At 47.1% G+C, this 23,110-nt stretch overlaps 1 protein-coding gene across 2 annotated transcripts in view; it reads right to left on the bottom strand.

The window, feature by feature from the left end:
* Positions 1 to 1,679: 1,679 nt before the first annotated feature.
* The window catches only part of LOC112240141 (sprouty-related, EVH1 domain-containing protein 2-like), a 40,983-nt gene continuing 19,552 nt past the window's right edge, over positions 1,680 to 23,110 (bottom strand). The window contains exons 2-6 of one of the 2 annotated variants that reach the window (XM_042314727.1): positions 21,194 to 21,404; positions 20,683 to 20,851; positions 19,451 to 19,515; positions 13,610 to 13,777; positions 1,680 to 6,368 (exon numbers count right to left, since the gene is read on the bottom strand). In XM_042314727.1, the coding sequence (XP_042170661.1) occupies positions 5,541 to 6,368; positions 13,610 to 13,777; positions 19,451 to 19,515; positions 20,683 to 20,851; positions 21,194 to 21,404 (1,441 nt within the window). In that variant the 3' untranslated portion in view covers positions 1,680 to 5,540. The remainder of the gene's footprint in view (positions 6,369 to 13,609; positions 13,778 to 19,450; positions 19,516 to 20,682; positions 20,852 to 21,193; positions 21,405 to 23,110) is intronic. The other variant, XM_042314729.1, reaches the window with a different exon arrangement.

Raw genomic sequence — 23,110 nt, 5'->3', positions numbered from 1 at the left:
CTATGATGTGGGCTTTGGACAGGCAGGTTCTGTCCATGTTACTTTGATGTGGGCTTTGGACAGGCAGGTTCTGCCCATGTTACTATGATGTGGGCTTGGGACAGGCAGGTTCTGCCCATGTTACTTTGATGTGGGCTTGGGACAGGCAGGTTCTGCCCATGTTACTATGATGTGGGCTTGGGACAGGCAGGTTCTGCCCATGTTACTTTGATGTGGGCTTGGGACAGGCAGGTTCTGCCCATGTTACTTTGATGTGGGCTTGGGACAGGCTTCTGGTTCTGATGTGGGCCAGGCATGTTACTTTGATGTGGGCTTGGGACAGGCAGGTTCTGCCCATGTTACTTTGATGTGGGCTTGGGACAGGCAGGTTCTGTCCATGTTACTTTGATGTGGGCTTGGGACAGGCAGGTTCTGCCCATGTTACTATGATGTGGGCTTGGGACAGGCACGACTGATTCATTTGTGTCACAGTCACACCAGGCAGACCACCCCTCTGTGGTGACTATACAGTCACACCAGGCAGACCACCCCTCTGTGGTGACTATACAGTCACACCAGGCAGACCACCCCTCTGTGGTGACTATACAGTCACACCAGGCAGACCGCCCCTCTGTGGTGACTATACAGTCACACCAGGCAGACCGCCCCTCTGTGGTGACTATACAGTCACACCAGGCAGACCGCCCCTCTGTGGTGACTATAGGTCACTTCAGGCAGACCGTCCTTCTGTGGTGACTATACAGTCACACCAGGCAACCGCCCCTCTGTGGTGACTATAAGTCACACCAGGCAGATGCCCAACTGTGGTGACTATACAGTCACAAAACAGGCAGAACACCCCTCTGTGGTGACTATACAGTCACACCAGGCAGAATGCCACCATCTGTGGTGACTATACAGTCACACCAGGCAGACAGCCCCTCTGTGGTGACTATACAGTCACACCAGGCAGACCGCCCCTCTGTGGTGACTATACAGTCACACCAGGCAGACCGCCCCTCTGTGGTGACTATACAGTCACACCAGGCAGACCGCCCCTCTGTGGTGACTATACAGTCACACCACCCCTCTGTGGTGACTAGGTCCTTCTCAGGTCCTTCTCAAAGCAGGAGCTACATCCACCATTAATGTTAACAATAATAATACTAAGAAATGTACAACATACATACAGTGTACAAAACATTAAGAACACCTTCCTCATATTGAGTTGCAGAACAGCATCAATTCATCGGGGCATGGAGTCCACAAGGTGTATCCAGAATGATCCACCATCCAAAGGACATCCAACCAACTTGACACAACTGTGGGACGCATTGGAGTCAACATGGTCCAGCATTCCTGTGGAACGCTTTCAACACCTTGTAGAGTCCATGTCCCGATGAACTGAGGCTGTTCTGAGGACCTAAGGTGTTCCTAATGTTTTGTACACTGTATGTGTGTGTATATATTTAGAGACAGACGGCAGCTGTTGGTTTAGCTTCCACCACAGAGTGAAGGTCGGAACACACAACTCTTAACCCAGGACTGATGACATACTTCAGGAGTGGAGCAGACGAACCTCGACCCCCAGACTTCCTGTCTTGGCTAACGAAGTTTGACGCGATGGTACACCAGGCGCTTGGCATTTGGGAGGAAGGGTAATGGGAACGAGATTACACACAGACTGACAACACATCCCATAGAATCAGATGATTCACTTTATAATATGCTCACATAAGCTTATAGCAAGTTTAAGGCATTATACTGGTCGGTGTTCCCCATGATGGTGTGTTACCCATGATGGAGTGTTACCCATGATGGAGTGTTACCCATGATGGAGTGTTACCCATGATGAAGGAGTGTTACCCATGATGGAGTGTTACCCATGATGAAGGAGTGTTACCCATGATGAAGGAGTGTTACCCATGATGGAGTGTTACCCATGATGAAGGACTGTTACCCATGATGGAGTGTTACCCATGATGGAGTGTTACCCATGATGGAGTGTTACCCATGATGAAGGACTGTTACCCATGATGAAGGAGTGTTACCCATGATGGACCGTTACCCATGATGAAGGAGCACTATATGTCTGGAGTGGAGTAGTGACAATCATTCCATAGAAAGTGAATTACCATATAGTGCCTGTTGTGACACTTTTATAAAAGGTGCATACATGCTTATAACAAGTTATAAGGCATTATACCAGTTGGCTTTTACGTAACGGGTTACCAAACAACCTTCCCCATTAGAAGCTTTCAGACAACAACAGATGGGTCAAATCACCTTCTACAGCAACACGGTATGGAACAACACATTCATTCAACCATTTAGGCATGATAGGAGCAGTGACATGATAGGAGCAGTGACATGATAGGAGCAGTGACATGATAGGAGCAGTGACATGATAGGAGCAGTGACATGATAGGAGCAGTGACATGATAGGAGCAGTGACATGATAGGAGCAGTGACATGATAGGAGCAGTGACATGATAGGAGCAGTGACATGATAGGAGCAGTGACATGATAGGAGCAGTGACATGATAGGAGCAGTGACATGATAGGAGCAGTGACATGATAGGAGCAACACACCATTGTATTTCTATGGAACAAACGGACACGTTAGTTGACAGGGTTGTACTCATTAGGACATGCAACTAAAAACGTTTTAACAAACACTTCTTATAGGAGTCCAGGTAGTCTCTTCCCAAACGTTTATAAAAACACTTCTTATAGGAGTCCAGGTAGTCTCTTCCCAAACGTTTATAAAAACACATCTTATTGGAGTCCAGGTAGTCTCTTCCCATTGCAGTCTGTTGTTGTTCCGTTCAGTACCTGATGAACACTTCTACCTTGTGTAGAATAGACTGGCCTCTGGGACAGAATCATGTCCACTCGTCTCATTTCTAGGGAGTTTTTCCTAGCCACCGTGCTTCTACACCTGCATTGCTTGCTGTTTGGGGTTTTAGGCTGGGTTTCTGTACAGCACTTTGAGATATCAGCTGATGTACGAAGGGCTATATAAATACATTTGATTTGATTTCTAAATCAGAAACATTTTGTCAGAACATCGCCCCCTCTTGAACGGACCCCAGTCCTCTTGTAATTAGTGTTGGGCTTTAACATTGTGGATGGAGTGTTGGGAGTGGATAGCTGCAGTGTCAATCATACGAGAAAAGGTGTGTGACTGGTGAGAAGGGGGCGGGACAAAGGTGAAACTGCTTCTTATAGGTCCTCAGTGAGAGTACACGATGCTGATAAGCTAATAATAATAATAATAATAATAATCTATCATTGACTCATTTTCTCAATAGAAAAGTCCTATTGAGTTTGACTTCCTTTCTCATATATTAGATACATATACAGTTGATTTCCTGCAGGTACATTTCAACTTTGAACCTGTATCAAATGTTAATAACACCCATGTCTCAAAGTAGTGCTTCACAAACATCTACGATTGTCAGATGTTTTCAAACCTCAAGTGGTGAGATAAATCCCTCAGATTTGACAGAAACTTTAAAAAAAGGCTAAGCATGCATCCCAAATGGCAGCCTATTCAGTTTATAGTGCACTACTTTGACCAGGGCCCTATGAGAATAGGGTGCCATTTGGGACTCATTCTAAATGTGTTCCTGGCTTTAGAGAAGGTATCTAGGCACTGTCTATCTATTTCCTACCAACTGGCATATCTGTCTGTGCACCCTGTGGCCCTGTGGTATCTAGACACTATCTCCTACCAACTGTCTGTCTGTCTGTCTGTCTGTCCACCCTGCCGCCCTGTGGTATCTAGACACTATCTCCTATCAACTGTCTGTCTGTCTGTCCACCCTGCGGTATCAAGACACTATCTCCTATCAACTGTCTGTCTGTCCGCCCTGTGGTATCTAGACACTATCTTCTACCAACTGTCTGTCTGTCTGTGCACCCTGTGGTATCTAGACACTATCTCCTACCAACTGTCTGTCTGTCCACCCTGCGGTATTTAGACACTATCTCCTACCAACTGTCTGTCTGTCCACCCTGCCGCCCTGCGGTATCTAGACACTATCTCCTACCAACTGTCTGTCTGTCCACCCTGCCGCCCTGCGGTATCTAGACACTATCTCCTACCAACTGCCTGCCTGCCTGCCTGCCTGCCTGCCTGTCTGTCTGTCTGTCTGTCTGTCTGTCTGTCTGTCTGTCTGTCTGTCTGTCTGTCTGTCTGTCTGTCTGTCTGTCTGTCTGTCTGTCCACCCTGCTGCCTTGCGGCATCTAGACACTATCTCCTACCAACTGTCTGTCTGTCTCTGTCCACCCTGCGGCTGGTGGGGCAATTCAGAGAGAAAATAAATACAATTAAAAATGATCTTTGGATTCAAAACATCAAAACTCAATGTGTCCCTGTTGATTCTCACCAGAGAGGTTAAAGTTGAACCTCTGTATAGTAAGCTCCACACCAACTTCCTGGACACAAATGAAAGATAGTGCTGGACTAAGAAGCTATTTCAATATGGATTCTCCATTGAGTATGTTTTTAAGTCCAGGACTAGACTTAATCTGTGGGAAGGTTTCCTGGGTGATTGTAGGGTCCAACTCAAACCTTTATAAATGCTGATATTGCAGTTTATGTAAAGATGGTGTAAATGAAATGTACTGGGGTAGTGAAGAGCTAACATTTGTTACTAACACCAAAGGAGGCTTTAGTCAACACACACACGTGCACATACGCACGCACGCACGCACACACACACACACACACACACACACACACACACACACACACACACACACACACACACACACACACACACACACACACACACACACACACACACACACACACACACACACACACACACACACACACACACACACAGCAGCTTTAGGCTTATCTCCTAGTCGTTGCTCTAAGGACTTGGGACAGAAGGCCAGTTCGGTTTAGAGGGGGCTGGGATCGACCCTGGTGGCATATAAACAGAACTATCTAAAAAAGGACCTGGGTTCAAATGCTATTTGAAATCATTTCAAAGACTTAAAACTGTGCTTGATTGATCTCACCTGGATTAATGAACCAATAGGAGTCTAAACACTGCAAACCCCGCCCATCTGGCACTTCAGGCCGGCTAGAACAAACACTGAAATAATTTTTTTGAAAATGTCAAATACTATATGAACCCAGGTCTAATATCAAACAGGCTCTCCTAGAAAACAACCACACAGGACAACAACGTACACAAACTAAACAATTCAAGTTGTTCAACACCAAGTCGGTGTAAATAGTAGAAAGTACCTGGTTGTATGTGATGCATGACATATTAGTCAGCTATAAAAATAAAAAGAGTCCCTCCCTCAAACAGGAATGGAGGGAACAAGACAGTCACGTGGAAAGAGGAGAGAGAGAAGGACAGTACACAAGAAGGAGCTTATCAATCTTTACGCCATTTCAAAATGGCGGCCGCAACACGCCAACGCTGTATATACACGTCCGTCTGTAGAGTAACAAAACCACAAAACCAAAATGGGGCATAGGACCGCTCTTCTTCTCCCCCTCCCCCTCCTTCCCCTCCATGTGTTTTTTGGGTTTATGTCATTGAGGCTTCATGCCTGCCCCCGCAGCTCCCGCACGCCACCCCGGCCCGGTGGCAGGCGTGAAGGGGCGGGTACAGACAGAGACACGGCGCCACTAGGGACAACCCCAGCAGAGCTGCCCAGCGCGTGCCCAACCTCCCCTCGCCACCCCCCTCACAGGAGCAGGGGTCTGAGTAGTCCCCCTCCGGGTCAGACATGCAGTGATACAGCAGTGTGTCGGCCAGCCACATGCAGCTGACCCGCCTGACGCATGCCCTTATCGGGTCCGGCGCATCCTGGCAGCGTCCCCGTCGGTTGTTACCGCCGTAGAACGTTTCGCCGCAGTATTGGCACTGCAGGCGCTCGCCAACCCCGCCCTCCTCAGACCTCTTGTCCTGTCCATCAGACGAGCTAGGGAGGAGGGGCTGGGGCTGGGTCGAGACCACGCCCCCACCGAAGCCCTGATCCCCTGGACGGCGGTGTTGTGAACCCAAGCCGGCGTAGTGGTGCCTCTTGGGTAAAGGTCTGAAGGTAGGTTTGGGGTCGGAGGAATCTACCGGTGTAGATACCAGGGGATAACTATAGTGGTGTTTGTGTGGCTCGCTCTTAGCGAAGTGGACATAGGACTCAGAGTCGTCTGGCGGGCGGATGTATTTGTGGCGCACGGTGGCGTGGCGGTAGTCCTCATAGCCCGTGAGCCAGGAGCGTTCTAGTTGGTCCATGTGGAGTTCCGAGCGGGAGGAGGATTCCGAGGGGAGCTCCCAGGAACGTTCCCGAGGGTTGATCCTGACGATCTCCTCGTCGTCCTGGAAGGTGACGTGGCGAGGGATGCGGGGCAGAGGCTGCAGGGAGGAGAGAGGAGAGAGAGAGAGAGAGAGAGAGAGAGAGAGAGAGAGAGAGAGAGAGAGAGAGAGAGAGAGAGAGAGAGAGAGAGAGAGAGAGAGAGAGAGAGAGAGAGAGGAGAGAGAGGGAGAGGAGAGAGAGGAGAGAGAGAGAGAGAGAGAGAGAGAGAGAGAGAGAGAGAGAGAGAGAGAGAGAGAGAGAGAGAGAGGAGAGGGAGAGAGATAGAGAGAGAGGGGGGATGAACAAATGCCTAGAATTGAACAAATGTCATTAGATAACAAGTTGGAGCTACAGACACGGTGTGGATGATGCTGTGTAACTTTCGTATTTATAGTTCCACTGTGTACATTTTACTACACAGTATTTTCTAAATATATGCATTACTATTAGTAATATGCAGTGGTAAACAATGAGGTGGGTAAAACGCTGACTGCTGTAATGCAGAGTAAGACAAATGCAAAATACATTTTACTGTCAAAAAAGTAACAGTAAAATAACAATAACGAGGCTATATACAGGGGGTACGGGTTAGTCGAGGGTACGGGTTAGTCGAGGGTACGGGTTAGTCGAGGGTACGGGTTAGTCGAGGGTACGGGTTAGTCGAGGGTACGGGTTAGTCGAGGTAGTTTAATGGGGCCGGCCTGAGTGATTCACGGAAGGTTTGAAAAAAGTTCTGAAAAACGACTAAGTCCAGACATCTCTGTTCATTGCATGTTTTTCGGGCACCTGGTTTTATTTTTGGGTTACCAAACCCCCATTTTCAAAGCGGTTTTAAATGCATTTAAGGGGCATCCAGACCTCCATGCCCGCTATGGGAGCATCATACTACGGCCCCAAATCAATGGGGGCCGGCATTAGTGATTTATGGAGGTTTGGAAAACAAAGTCCAAACTTCTCATGGTTTGGGGGTAGAACCTGTTCAGCAGTCTAATGGTTTGGGGGTAGAACCTGTTCAGCAGTCTAATGGGTTGGGGGTAGAAGATGTTCAGCAGTCTAATGGTTTGGGGGTAGAACCTGTTCAGCAGTCTAATGGGTTGGGGTAGAACCTGTTCAGCAGTCTTATGGTTTGGGGGTAGAACCTGTTCAGCAGTCTAATGGTTTGGGGGTAGAACCTGTTCAGCAGTCTAATGGGGGGTAGAACCTTTCAGCAGTCTAATGGTTTGGGGGTAGAACCTGTTCAGCAGTCTAATGGTTTGGGGGTAGAACCTGTTCAGCAGTCTAATGGGTTGGGGGTAGAACCTGTTCAGCAGTCTAATGGTTTGGGGGTAGAACCTGTTCAGCAGTCTAATGGTTTGGGGGTAGAACCTGTTCAGCAGTCTAATGGTTTGGGGGTAGAACCTGTTCAGCAGTCTAATGGTTTGGGGGTAGAACCTGTTCAGCAGTCTAATGGTTTGGGGGTAGAACCTGTTCAGCAGTCTAATGGTTTCTAATGGGGGTAGAACCTGTTCAGCAGTCTAATGGTTTGGGGGTAGAACCTGTTCAGCAGTCTAATGGTTTGGGGGTTCAGCAGTCTAGAAGATGTTCAGCAGTCTAATGGGTTGGGGGTAGAAGATGTTCAGCAGTCTAATGGGTTGGGGATAGAAGATGTTCAGCAGTCTAATGGGTTGGGGGTAGAAGATGTTCAGCAGTCTAATGGGTTGGGGGTAGAACCTGTTCAGCAGTCTAATGGTTTGTTGGTAGAACCTGTTCAGCAGTCTAATGGTTTGGGGGTAGAACCTGTTCAGCAGTCTAATGGTTTGGGGGTAGAACCTGTTCAGCAGTCAAATGGTTTGGGGTAGAACCTGTTCAGCAGTCAAATGGTTTGGGGGTAGAACCTGTTCAGCAGTCTAATGGTTTGGGGGTAGAACCTGTTCAGCAGTCTAATGGTTTGGGGGTAGAACCTGTTCAGCAGTCTTATCGTTTGGGGGTAGAAGCTGTTCAGCAGTCAAATGGTTTGGGGGTAGAAGCTGTTCAGCAGTCTAATGGTTTGGGGTAGAACCTGTTCAGCAGTCTTATGGTTTGGGGGTAGAAGCTGTTCAGCAGTCTTATGGTTTGGGGGTAGAACCTGTTCAGCAGTCTAATGGGTTGGGGGTAGAAGATGTTCATCAGTCTAATGTTTTGGGGTAGAACCTGTTCAGCAGTCTAATGGTTTGGGGGTAGAAGATGTTCAGCAGTCTTATGGTTTGGGGGTAGAAGCTGTTCAGCAGTCTAATGGTTTGGGGTAGAACCTGTTCAGCAGTCTTATGGTTTGGTGGTAGAGATGTTCAGCAGTCTTATGGATGGGGGTAGAAGCTGTTCAGCAGTCTAATGGGTTGGGGGTAGAAGATGTTCAGCAGTCTAATGGTTTGGGGGTAGAACCTGTTCAGCAGTCTTATGGTTTGGTGGTAGAGATGTTCAGCAGTCTTATGGTTTGGGGGTAGAAGCTGTTCAGCAGTCTAATGGGTTGGGGGTAGAACCTGTTCAGCAGTCTAATGGTTTGGGGGTAGAACCTGTTCAGCAGTCTAATGGTTTGGGGGTAGAACCTGTTCAGCAGTCTAATGGTTTGGGGGTAGAACCTGTTCAGCAGTCTAATGGTTTGGGGGTAGAACCTGTTCAGCAGTCTAATGGTTTGGGGGTAGAACCTGTTCAGCAGTCTTATGGTTTGGGGGTAGAACCTGTTCAGCAGTCAAATGGTTTGGGGGTAGAAGATGTTCAGCAGTCAAATGGTTTGGGGGTAGAAGATGTTCAGCAGTCTAATGGTTTGGGGGTAGAACCTGTTCAGCAGTCTAATGGGTTGGGGGTAGAACCTGTTCAGCAGTCAAATGGTTTGGGGGTAGAACCTGTTCAGCAGTCAAATGGTTTGGGGGTAGAACCTGTTCAGCAGTCTAATGGTTTGGGGGTAGAACCTGTTCAGCAGTCTAATGGTTTGGGGGTAGAACCTGTTCAGCAGTCTAATGCTTTGGGGGTAGAAGATGTTCAGCAGTCTAATGGTTTGGGGGTAGAAGATGTTCAGCAGTCTAATGGGTTGGGGATAGAAGATGTTCAGCAGTCTAATGGGTTGGGGGTAGAAGATGTTCAGCAGTCTAATGGGTTGGGGATAGAAGATGTTCAGCAGTCTAATGGGTTGGGGGTAGAAGATGTTCAGCAGTCTAATGGGTTGGGGGTAGAACCTGTTCAGCAGTCTAATGGTTTGTTGGTAGAACCTGTTCAGCAGTCTAATGGTTTGGGGGTAGAACCTGTTCAGCAGTCTAATGGTTTGGGGGTAGAACCTGTTCAGCAGTCAAATGGTTTGGGGGTAGAACCTGTTCAGCAGTCAAATGGTTTGGGGTAGAACCTATTCAGCAGTCTAATGGTTTGTTGGTAGAACCTGTTCAGCAGTCTAATGGTTTGGGGGTAGAACCTGTTCAGCAGTCTAATGGTTTGGGGGTAGAACCTGTTCAGCAGTCAAATGGTTTGGGGGTAGAACCTGTTCAGCAGTCAAATGGTTTGGGGGTAGAACCTGTTCAGCAGTCAAATGGTTTGGGGGTAGAACCTGTTCAGCAGTCTAATGGTTTGGGGGTAGAACCTGTTCAGCAGTCTAATGGTTTGGGGGTAGAACCTGTTCAGCAGTCTTATCGTTTGGGGGTAGAAGCTGTTCAGCAGTCAAATGGTTTGGGGGTAGAAGCTGTTCAGCAGTCTAATGGTTTGGGGTAGAACCTGTTCAGCAGTCTTATGGTTTGGGGGTAGAAGCTGTTCAGCAGTCTTATGGTTTGGGGGTAGAACCTGTTCAGCAGTCTAATGGGTTGGGGGTAGAAGATGTTCATCAGTCTAATGTTTTGGGGGTAGAACCTGTTCAGCAGTCTAATGGTTTGGGGGTAGAAGATGTTCAGCAGTCTTATGGTTTGGGGGTAGAAGCTGTTCAGCAGTCTAATGGTTTGGGGGTAGAACCTGTTCAGCAGTCTTATGGTTTGGTGGTAGAGATGTTCAGCAGTCTTATGGATGGGGGTAGAAGCTGTTCAGCAGTCTAATGGGTTGGGGGTAGAAGATGTTCAGCAGTCTAATGGTTTGGGGGTAGAACCTGTTCAGCAGTCTTATGGTTTGGTGGTAGAGATGTTCAGCAGTCTTATGGTTTGGGGGTAGAAGCTGTTCAGCAGTCTAATGGGTTGGGGGTAGAACCTGTTCAGCAGTCTAATGGTTTGGGGGTAGAACCTGTTCAGCAGTCTAATGGTTTGGGGTAGAACCTGTTCAGCAGTCTAATGGTTTGGGGGTAGAACCTGTTCAGCAGTCTAATGGTTTGGGGGTAGAACCTGTTCAGCAGTCTAATGGTTTGGGGGTAGAACCTGTTCAGCAGTCTTATGGTTTGGGGGTAGAAGCTGTTCAGAATGGTTTGGGGTAGAACCTGTTCAGCAGTCTAATGGGTTGGGGGGTAGAAGATGTTCAGCAGTCTAATGGTTTTAGAACCTGTTCAGCAGTCTAATGGTTTGGGGGTAGAAGATGTTCAGCAGTCTTATGGTTTGGGGGTAGAAGCTGTTCAGCAGTCTAATGGTTTGGGGTAGAACCTGGTCTTATGGTTTGGGGGTAGAACCTGTTCAGCAGTCTTAAAAGCTGGTTTGGGGGGGGTAGAAGATGTTCAGCAGTCTAATGGTTTGGGGGTAGAACCTGTTCAGCAGTCTTATGGTTTGGTGGTAGAGATGTTCAGCAGTCTTATGGTTTGGGGGTAGAAGCTGTTCAGCAGTCTAATGGGTTTGGGGGTAGAACCTGTTCAGCAGTCTAATGGTTTGGGGGTAGAACCTGTTCAGCAGTCTAATGGTTTGGGGGTAGAACCTGTTCAGCAGTCTAATGGTTTGGGGGTAGAACCTGTTCAGCAGTCTAATGGTTTGGGGGTAGAACCTGTTCAGCAGTCTAATGGTTTGGGGTAGAACCTGTTCAGCAGTCTTATGGTTTGGGAGTAGAACCTGTTTCAAATGGTTTGGGGGTAGAAGATGTTCAGCAGTCAAATGGTTTGGGGGTTGAAGATGTTCAGCAGTGTTTTGGGGGTAGAACAGCAGTCTAATGGTTTGGGGGTAGAACCTGTTCAGCAGTCAAATGGTTTGGGGGTAAACCTGTTCAGCAGTCAAATGGTTTGGGGGTAGAACCTGTTCAGCAGTCTTGGTTTGGGGGTAGAACCTGTTCAGCAGTCTAATGGTTTGGGGGTAGAACCTGTTCAGCAGTCTAATGAAGATGTTCAGCAGTCTAATGGTTTGGGGGTAGAAGATGTTCTGTTCAGCAGTCTAATGGTTTGGGGGTAGAAGATGTTCAGCAGTCTAATGGGTTGGGGATAGAAGATGTTCAGCAGTCTAATGGGTTGGGGGTAGAAGATGTTCAGCAGTCTAATGGTTTGGGGTAGAACCTGTTCAGCAGTCTAATGGTTTGGGGGTAGAACCTGTTCAGCAGTCTAATGGTTTGGGGTAGAACCTGTTCAGCAGTCTAATGGTTTGGGGGTAGAACCTGTTCAGCAGTCTTATGGTTTGGGGGTAGAACAGTCTGTTCAGCAGTCTAATGGTTTGGGGGTTGGCAGTCTTATGGTTTGGGGGTAGAAGATGTTCATCAGTCTAATGGTTTGGGGTAGAACCTGTTCAGCAGTCAAATGGTTTGGGGGTAGAACCTGTTCAGCAGTCAAATGGTTTGGGGGTAGAACCTGTTCAGCAGTCAAATGGTTTGGGGGTAGAACCTGTTCAGCAGTCTAATGGTTTGGGGTAGAACCTGTTCAGCAGTCTTATGGTTTGGGGTAGAAGCTGTTCAGCAGTCTTATGGTTTGGGGGTAGAAGCTGTTCAGCAGTCTAATGGGTTGGGGTTAGAAGATGTTCAGCATTCTAATGGTTTGGGGGTAGAAGATGTTCAGCAGTCTTATGGTTTGGGGTAGAAGCTGTTCAGCAGTCTAATGGTTTGGGGGTAGAAGATGTTCAGCAGTCTAATGGGTTGGGGATAGAAGATGTTCAGCAGTCTAATGGGTTGGGGATAGAAGATGTTCAGCAGTCTAATGGGTTGGGGGTAGAAGATGTTCAGCAGTCTAATGGGTTGGGGGTAGAAGATGTTCAGGTACCTTCCTAGACTTGGCGCTCCGGTACCGTTTGCCGTGTAGTAGCAGAGAGAACAGTCTATGACTTGGGTGGCTAAAGTCTTGACAATTTTTTAGGGCCTTCCTCTGACACCGCCTGGTATAGAGGTCCTGGATGGCACGAAGCTTGGCCCCAGTGATGTACTGGGCCTTACGCACTACCCTCTCGGTCGGAGGCCGAGCAGTTGCCATACCAGGCGGTGATGCAACCAGTCAAGATGCTCTCGATGGTGCAGCTGTAGAACCTTTTGAGGATCTGAGGACCCATGCCAAATCTTTTCAGTCTCCTGAGGGGGAATAGGTTTTGTCGTGCCCTCTTGGTCTTGGTGTGTTTGGATCATTCTAGTTTGTTGGTGATGTGGACACCAAGGAACTTGAAACTCTCAACCTGCTCCACTACAGCCACGTTGATGTGAATAGGGGCGTGCTCAGCCCGCCTTTTCCTGTAGTACACGATCAGCTCCTTCGCCTTGCTCACGTTGAGGGAGATGTTGTTGTCCTGGCACCACACTGCCAAGTCTCTGACCTCCTCCCTATAGGCTGTGTCATCGTTGTCGGTGATCAGGCCTACCACTGTTGTGTCGTCTGCAAACTTAATGATGGTGTTGGAGTCGTGCTTGGCCACGCAGTCGTCGGTGAACAGGGAGTACAGGAGGGGACTGAGCATGCACCCTTGAGGCCCCAGTGTTGAGGATCAGCGTGGCAAATGTGTTGTTAACTACCCTTACCACCTGGGGGGCGGCCCGTCAGGAAGTCCAGGATCCAGTTGCAGAGGGAGGTGTTTAGTCCCAGGGTCCTTAGCTTATTGATGAGCTTTGAGGGCACTATGGTGTTGAACTCTGAGCTGTAGTCAATGAACAGCATTCTCACGTAGGTGTTCCTTTTGTCCAGGTGGGAAAGGGCAGTGTAGAGTGCAATAGAGATTGCATCATCTGTGGATCGGTTGGGGCGGTATGCAAATTGGAGTGGGTCTAGGGTTTCTGGGATAATGGTGTTGATGTGAGCCATGACCAGCCTTTCAAAGCACTTCTTGGCTACAGACGTGAGTGTTACGGGTCGGTAGTAATTTAGACATGTTACCATGGCGTTCTCGGGCACAGGAACTACGGTGGTCTGCTTGAAACATGTTGGTATTACATACTGGGTCAGGGAGACACATCCAGTGTCAACATCATCCCATCCCTTACTCTCCTCCCATTGGCTTACCAGATCTAGGAAGTAGTGGTCTGACAACCTATAGGGTTCGTGGAGGTCGTTTCCCAGGATGCAGTTGTTGTGTAAGTGGGATGAGTCAGCGAGGGGGGAGGAGTCCAGTGGCTGCAGACAGGGCTCTAGTCTCTCGGAGGAGGAGTTAGACGAGCTGTCTGTGGCATTCTGATTGGACAAAAGACAAAACCACAGAAGAGTCAGTAAAGCTCTGATTGGACAAGCAGTTGTCGGTGGGCAGGTTTGGTTTGAGAAAATTGTCTATATTGTTGTTTGAGTTGTTTCACTGGCCACCAGTCACCCCAAAATGTCTCTCTCTGATTCTGTTTCTCTATGGCCTCTCTTTACACAGATCTACCTCTGCAGTTCCAGGACCGGCTTCAGTGTATTTCTCTCTCCAAATCTCCCCCTCTGCCCCCCGCCCCCCTCTGTCTCTGCTCCCCCTCTGTCTCTGCCCCCCTCTACCCTCTCTGCTCCCCCTCTCTACCCTCTCTGCCCCCCCCTCGACCCTCTCTGCTCCCCCTACCCCCTTTCTGCTCCCCCTCTACCCTCTCTGCCCCCCCTCGACCCTCTCTGCTTTCCCTCCCCCTACCCCCTCTCTGCTCCCCCCCTACCCCCTCTCTCTCCAGGTCTACTTCCAACCTGTGTGAGTAGCATTATCCTGGCCCCTTTCCTCCTCAGGCTTTGGTCCAAGTCAAACCTTGGCCAGACACAAAACACACCAGGCCGCCAGCTAGCCGACCAGCAGCCAGCTGACTCTACACATTATGGGTGTCTGTGTGACTCCACATTACTGAGCGCCCAGACAGATATTTTGGACAGGCAGGCAGGTGGACAGCCTCTGGGGGCATTGCAGGCAGCAGAGTACTGACTGACAGGCTGAACATGATTTTTGCCCCTGTGTTCCAAATGGTGCCCTATATAGTGCAATACTTTAGACCAGAGCCCTATTCCCTATATAGTGCACTACTTTAGACCAGAGCCCTATTCCCTATATAGTACCCTACTTTAGACTAGGACCCTATTCCCTATCTAGTGCACTACTTTAGACCAGAGCTCTATTCCCTATATAGTGCACTACTTTAGACCAGGGCCCTGTTTCCTATATAGTGCACTACTTTTAACCAGGAAATGGGGTGTTATTTAGGACGCAAAGGCACTCCCTCTGACCTTTCTGTCTGTCTGTCTGTCTGTCTGTCTGTCTGTCTGTCTGTCTGTCTGTCTGTCTGTCTGTCTGTCTGTCTGTCTGTCTGTCTGTCTGTCTGTCTGTCTGTCTGTCTGTCGCTGCCCACACCGGCAGGCCAGGGGGAAGTGTGTAGAGCCACTTTATTTAGCTTTTTCAACCGGTCCCCCCCTCCCCACTGGTTTGCTTTATAGGGGTCCGTGTTTGACTAAACTTAACCCCTCCCTCCCTCCCTCCATGGCCAGCATTGAGTGGACTGTAATGTTGATTGGTTGTTACAAAGCCCTTCAGAATGGCTGGCCCAAAAATAACAACAACCCCAACCCAAACCCCCTGTACCACCCCCTCTCTCTCTCTCTGGTCTGTCAATCGGTTCTGGCTACCCCTGCCACCAGCTCTGGGTCATATTCATTAGTGCACATCGTAGCAAAACATTTTTGCAACAGAAAACAAAAAACGAGTGTTTCTTATTGGCCAAGTTGAGGTAGTCCCTCCCTGTTTCGGTGTTTTCTTCCATTTGGGGTCTAGTGAATACAACCCTGCTCTCATTACTGCTGATCATTCACTACACAGACCACCTCTCCTCTGTTTCTACTGCAGCCCACCACACACAGGGGAGACAGAGAGACACACAGAGAGAGAGAGAGAGAGAGAGAGAGAGAGACACACAGAGAGAGAGAGAGAGAGAGAGAGAGGATGTTGTGGAGAGAAGAGGGGGAAGGGGGGGGGTGAAAGAGGAAGACAGCAGCTAAATGTCTCAACTAGAAGAATGGCAGCAAAATACCTCTCTCTCTGTCTCTCTGTCTCTCTCAATTTCTCTGTCTCTCTCTGTGTCTCTCTGTGTCTCTCTCCTTCTCAATGTCTCTGTCTCTCTCTGTGTCTCTGTCTCTCTCTCCTTCTCAATTTCTCTGTCTCTCTGTGTCTCTCTGTCTCTGTCTCTCTCTGTCTCTCTCTGTGTCTCTCTCTCCTTCTCAATTTCTCTGTCTCTCTGTGTCTCTCTGTCTCTGTCTCTCTCTGTCTCTCTCTGTCTCTCTCTGTGTCTCTCTGTGTCTCTCTCTCCTTCTCAATTTCTCTGTCTCTCTGTGTCTCTCTGTCTCTGTCTCTCTCTCTGTCTCTCTGTGTCTCACTCTCCTTCTCAATTTCTCTGTCTCTGTGTCTCTCTCTCCTTCTCAATTTCTCTGTCTCTCTCTGTGTCTCACTCTCCTTCTCAATGTCTCTGTCTCTGTGTCTCACTCTCCTTCTCAATGTCTCTGTCTCTCTCTGTGTCTCACTCTCCTTCTCAATTTCTCTGTCTCTCTCTGTGTCTCACTCTCCTTCTCAATTTCTCTGTCTCTGTGTCTCTCTCTCCTTCTCAATTTCTCTGTCTCTCTCTGTGTCTCACTCTCCTTCTCAATTTCTCTGTCTCTCTCTGTGTCTCACTCTCCTTCTCAATTTCTCTGTCTCTGTGTCTCTCTCTCCTTCTCAATTTCTCTGTCTCTCTCTGTGTCTCACTCTCCTTCTCAATTTCTCTGTCTCTCTCTGTGTCTCACTCTCCTTCTCAATTTCTCTGTCTCTCTCTGTCTCTCTCTCCTTCTCAATTTCTCTGTCTCTCTGTGTCTCACTCTCCTTCTCAATTTCTCTGTCTCTCTGTGTCTCTCTCTCCTTCTCAATTTCTCTGTCTCTCTCTCTGTGTCTCTCTCTCCTTCTCAATTTCTCTGTCTCTGTGTCTCACTCTCCTTCTCAATTTCTCTGTCTCTCTCTGTGTCTCACTCTCCTTCTCAATTTCTCTGTCTCTCTCTGTGTCTCACTCTCCTTCTCAATTTCTCTGTCTCTCTCTGTGTCTCACTCTCCTTCTCAATGTCTCTGTCTCTCTCTGTGTCTCACTCTCCTTCTCAATGTCTCTGTCTCTCTGTGTCTCACTCTCCTTCTCAATGTCTCTGTCTCTCTGTGTCTCACTCTCCTTCTCAATTTCTCTGTCTCTCTCTGTCTCTCTCTCTGTCTCACTCTCCTTCTCAATGTCTCTGTCTCTCTCTGTCTCACTCTCCTTCTCAATGTCTCTGTCTCTCTGTGTCTCACTCTCCTCAATTTCTCTGTCTCTCTGTGTCTCACTCTCCTCAATTTCTCTGTCTCTCTGTGTCTCACTCTCCTCAATTTCTCTGTCTCTCTCTGTCTCACTCTCCTCAATTTCTCTGTCTCTCTCTGTGTCTCACTCTCCTTCTCAATTTCTCTGTCTCTCTCTGTGTCTCTCTCTCCTTCTCAATGTCTCTGTCTCTCTGTGTCTCACTCTCCTTCTCAATGTCTCTGTCTCTCTGTGTCTCACTCTCCTTCTCAATGTCTCTGTCTCTCTGTGTCTCACTCTCCTCAATTTCTCTGTCTCTCTGTGTCTCACTCTCCTCAATTTCTCTGTCTCTCTCTGTCTCACTCTCCTCAATTTCTCTGTCTCTCTCTGTGTCTCACTCTCCTTCTCAATTTCTCTGTCTCTCTCTGTCCTCTCTCTCTCTGTCCTCTCTCTCTCCCAACAAAAATAGTGTCCGCTCAGCGAGAGGCAGGGGAAGGGGAGTTGGGTTAAGTATAGGCTAGCCCACGAGGAATAATTGAGGAAGAATGTGCTTCCTAGCCCTGTCCCCTCCCCCTTCTCTTGTGTGTGTGTGTACACAGGGTAGTAAATCAGTATATCCTGTCTGACACGTCACCACCCACCTCGCAACACACCGGGCCACTGCTGATAACTTTAGGAGAGGTGCCTAAAGAGGACAGGAGCCTCAGCCTGTGCAGAGGTATGTGTGTAAACTCAGACCATTCATCTAGCTCTAACAGACAGTTGAAGTCAAGATGAGCCACTTCCTCTACCCCCCCCCATCTCTCTCTCTGACTGCTAATAAATCACAGTGTCACAAAGCTTAGATGCAGCTGCCAACGTTAGTTTGATTGTGGTGAGTGGTGGGGGGAGGTGGTGGTAACAGGAAGTGACCTTTTGACCCTGCCTGCTGCTCCCAGTGTCACGCTACAGGAGGATGGTGTAGGTAACACACACACACACACACACACACACACACACCACAGACCCGTAACAGAGGGTGTAGTGGGAAGCAGTGGGGGGTAGACAGGTAACAGTGGTGCTTTAATGAGTGACCTATGATAGATCAGGGCTTTGGGCTGGGCTTATGTAATGATAGTCATCACCATAACCACATCTCTGACAGTTAAACATCTAAATGAGACAGGTTGTACTTACGGTGAACACATCATCTCTGACAGTTAAACATCTAAATGAGACAGGTTGTACTTACGGTGAACACATCATCTCTGACAGTTAAACATCTCAAATGAGACAGGTTGTACTTACGGTGAACACATCATCTCTGACAGTTAAACATCTAAATGAGACAGGTTGTACTTACAGTGAACACATCATCTCTGACAGTTAAACATCTAAATGAGACAGGTTGTACTTACAGTGAACACATCATCTCTGACAGTTAAACATCTAAATGAGACAGGTTGTACTTACGGTGAACACATCATCTCTGACAGTTAAACATCTAAATGAGACAGGTTGTACTTACGGTGAACACATCATCTCTGACAGTTAAACATCTAAATGAGACAGGTTGTACTTACGGTGAACACATCATCTCTGACAGTTAAACATCTAAATGAGACAGGTTGTACTTACGGTGAACACATCATCTCTGACAGTTAAACATCTAAATGAGACAGGTTGTACTTACGGTGAACACATCATCTCTGACAGTTAAACATCTAAATGAGACAGGTTGTACTTCACGACAGTGAACACGTCATCTCTGACAGTTAAACATCTAAATGAGACAGGTTGTAAATGAGACAGGTACGGTGAACACGTCATCTCTGACAGTTAAACATCTAAATGAGACAGGTTGTACTTACGGTGAACACATCATCTCTGACAGTTAAACATCTAAATGAGACAGGTTGTACTTACGGTGAACACATCATCTCTGACAGTTAAACATCTAAATGAGACAGGTTGTACTTACGGTGAACACATCATCTCTGACAGTTAAACATCTAAATGAGACAGGTTGTACTTACGGTGAACACATCATCTCTGACAGTTAAACATCTAAATGAGACAGGTTGTACTTACGGTGAACACATCATCTCTGACAGTTAAACATCTAAATGAGACAGGTTGTACTTACGGTGAACACATCATCTCTGACAGTTAAACATCTAAATGAGACAGGTTGTACTTACGGTGAACACATCATCTCTGACAGTTAAACATCTAAATGAGACAGGTTGTACTTACGGTGAACACATCATCTCTGACAGTTAAACATCTCAATGAGACAGGTTGTACTTACAGTGAACACATCATCTCTGACAGTTAAACATCTAAATGAGACAGGTTGTACTTACGGTGAACACATCATCTCTGACAGTTAAACATCTAAATGAGACAGGTTGTACTTACGGTGAACACATCATCTCTGACAGTTAAACATCTAAATGAGACAGGTTGTACTTACGGTGAACACGTCATCTCTGACAGTTAAACATCTCAATGAGACAGGTTGTACTTACAGTGAACACATCATCTCTGACAGTTAAACATCTCAATGAGACAGGTTGTACTTACGGTGAACACATCATCTCTGACAGTTAAACATCTCAATGAGACAGGTTGTACTTACGGTGAACACGTCATCGTCGCCCAGTTCTGCCTCATTCTGGAGTGTTGAGGAGGACGTCGTGGAGCCTACGGGGAGCAAAGAGTGGCAAAATTAACTAACTAAGGTTGTGCACTATTTTCAGGTATAGACTTTTCAATCGCATTGTTACACCTTAATTCATAATAATCATTTGACGCATGCTAATATTTGTCATATTTCACACGTACAAATGTATATTAGGGGCGGCAGGTCGCCTAGTGGTTAGAGAGTTGGACCAGTAACCAGCAGGTAGCCTAGTGGTTAGAGAGTTGGACCAGTAACCAGCAGGTAGCCTAGTGGTTAGAGAGTTGGGCCAGTAACCAGCAGGTAGCCTAGTGGTTAGAGAGTTGGACCAGTAACCAGCAGGCAGCCTAGTGGTTAGAGCGTTGGGACCAGTAACCAGCAGGTAGCCTAACCAGCAGGTAGCCTAGTGGTTAGAGAGTTGGACCAGTAACCAGCAGGCAGCCTAGTGGTTAGAGAGTTGGGCCAGTAACCAGCAGGCAGCCTAGTGGTTAGAGAGTTGGGCCAGTAACCAGCAGGTAGCCTAGTGGTTAGAGAGTTGGACCAGTAACCAGCAGGCAGCCTAGTGGTTAGAGCGTTGGGCCAGTAACCAGCAGGTAGCCTAGTGGTTAGAGAGTTGGGCCAGTAACCAGCAGGTAGCCTAGTGGTTAGAGTTGGACCAGTAACCAGCAGGCAGCCTAGTGGTTAGAGAGTTGGGCCAGTAACCAGCAGGTAGCCTAGTGGTTAGAGCGTTGGGCCAGTAACCAGCAGGTAGCCTAGTGGTTAGAGAGTTGGACCAGTAACCAGCAGGTAGCCTAGTGGTTAGCAGGTAGCCTAGTTGGGGGCAGTAACCAGCAGGTAGCCTAGTGGTTAGAGCGTTGGGCCAGTAACCAGCAGGTAGCCTAGTGGTTAGAGAGTTGGGCCAGTAACCAGCAGGTAGCCTAGTGGTTAGAGAGTTGGGCCAGTAACCAGCAGGTCGCCTAGTGGTTAGAGAGTTGGACCAGTAACTGAAAGGTTGTTAGATTGAATCCCCGAGCTGACAAGGTACAAATCTGTTGTTCTGCCCCTGAACAAGGCAGTTAATCCACTGTTCCTAGACCGTCATTTTAAATAATAATTAGTTCTTAACTGACGTGCCTCGTTAAATAAAAGGACAAATAAAACATATGAATATACATGTGTGAATTGGAGATCATTCCAGAGTTTCCCCCCACCTTCTGCCATGTACTCCATGGCTTTCCGTACGCCTCTGTCGAAGGCCCGAGCATCAGCAGGCCTCTGGAACGTCAGGCCACACCTCCTGTCCTCCACCATCCAATGGTGGAAGGTGGGCGTGGCCTTGGTGTACACAAGGTTCTTCCTCAGAGCACACTCCAGGATCACCTGAGTAATCACACAACAGACACGTCAGTCAATCAATCAATCAACCTGTCAATCAATCATCATGATAATTATTTAGCAGTGTTGTATTGGAGACCAACTTCAGTTGAGTTGAGACCAGAACAATGAGTCCAATTTAACACTATCTTGTACTGTACTAGTTGTCATAGTGACAGCATATTGACTACAGAAGACTTTGTAATAAAACCTATTTTGGACATTTGTAACCCCTTATTGCTATTATGGTGTGTGTGTGTGTGTGTGTGTGTGTGTGTGTATATATTTGGTGTGTGTTTGTGTGTCTGATGCTCACATGAGTTTGTCCCTCACCTGTTTGTCCCTCACCTGTTTGTCCCTCACCTGTTTGTCCCGTAGACGTTCTCCATGGATGAGGAAGTGGGAGTGACCCAGGGGGGCGAGTCCCAGCCCCAGCTCGGGGGGCAGGACCCTGCAGACTCCCACTCTACTCAGAGCCCCCCCGTCCTGGACCAACCAGCCTCCACTGGAATCATCCCTCACCATCACCACGGCTTTTACACACACGATGTAGCTGTCACTGGAGAGGGAGGGAGAGGGACCATCAACACCATTATGAGTCAGAATTATTCATCATCACATTTCCTTCAGGTTAACCATGTTATGCTCCTGGATTCACACTCTGGTGATGATAGACTGGGAGGGTGTGTTTCACATTGCAGCCGACTCTTAAGGCAAGTTGAGCCTGAGGGTTGTACATCACCTTCCATCATATATAACTAATCAATAGTACTGGGGTTCTAAATACAACTAATCAATAGTACTGGGGTTCTAAATACAACTAATCAATAGAACTGTGGTTGTACATCACCTTCCATCATATACAACTAATCAATAGTACTCGGCTTCTAAATACAACTTATCAATAGTACTAGGGTTCTAAATACAACTAATCAATAGTACTGGGGTTCTAAATACAACTAATCAATAGTACTAGGGTTCTAAATACAACTTATCAATAGTATTAGGGTTCTAAATACAACTAATCAATAGTACTGGGGTTCTAAATACAACTAATCAATAGTACTGGGGTTCTAAATACAACTAATCAATAGTACTGGGGTTCTAAATACAACTAATCAATAGTACTGGGGTTGTACATCACCTTCCATCATATACAACTAATCAATAGTACTCGGCTTCTAAATACAACTAATCAATAGTACTCGGCTTCTAAATACAACTTATCAATAGTACTAGGCTTCTAAATACAACTAATCAATAGTACTAGGGTTGTACATCACCTGCCATCATATACAACTAATCAATAGTACTAAGGTTCTAAATACAACTAATCAATAGTACTGGGATTCTAAATACAACTAATCAATAGTACTGGGGTTGTACATCACCTGCCATCATATACAACTAATCAATAGTACTGGGGTTCTAAATACAACTAATCAATAGTACTAGGGTTGTACATCACCTGCCATCATATACAACTAATCAATAGTACTAGGGTTCTAAATACAACTAATCAATAGTACTAGGGTTCTAAATACAACTAATCAATAGTACTGGGGTTATAAATCACCTTCCATCATATACAACTAATCAATAGTACTAGGGTTCTAAATACAACTAATCAATAGTACTAGGGTTCTAAATACAACTAATCAATAGTACTAGGGTTCTAAATACAACTAATCAATAGTACTAGGGTTCTAAATACAACTAATCAATAGAGAGAGAGAGAGACTTCATTGAGAGACTTCATTGAGAGAGAAAGAGAGAGACTTCATTGAGAGAGAGAGAGAGACAGAGAGACAGACTTCATAGAGAGAGAGAGAGAGAGACAGACATCATTGAGAGACAGAGACAGACAGACTTCATTGAGAGAGAGAGAGACTTCATTGACACATAGAGAGACAGAGACAGAGAGAGACTTCATTGGGAGAAAGAGACTTCATTGAGAGAGAGAGAGAGAGAGACTTCATTGGGAGAAAGAGACTTCATTGAGAGAAAGAGAGAGACAGACTTCATTGAGAGAAATAGAGAGACTTCATTGTGAGAGAGAGAGGGAGAGACAGACTTCATTGAGAGAAATAGGGAGACTTCATTGTGAGAGAGAGAGGGAGAGACAGACTTCATTGAGAGAAATAGAGAGACTTCATTGAGAGAGAGAGAGGGAGAGACAGACTTCATTGAGAGAAATAGAGAGACTTCATTGAGAGAGAGAGAGGGAGAGACAGACTTCATTGAGAGAAATAGAGAGACTTCATT

This window comes from Oncorhynchus tshawytscha, unplaced genomic scaffold, assembly GCF_018296145.1.
Source record: "Oncorhynchus tshawytscha isolate Ot180627B unplaced genomic scaffold, Otsh_v2.0 Un_contig_14593_pilon_pilon, whole genome shotgun sequence".
Classification (NCBI taxonomy): Eukaryota; Metazoa; Chordata; class Actinopteri; order Salmoniformes; family Salmonidae; genus Oncorhynchus; species Oncorhynchus tshawytscha.
Note: the sequence above shows the minus strand (reverse complement) of the source record. Positions and strands in the feature narration are given on the sequence as shown.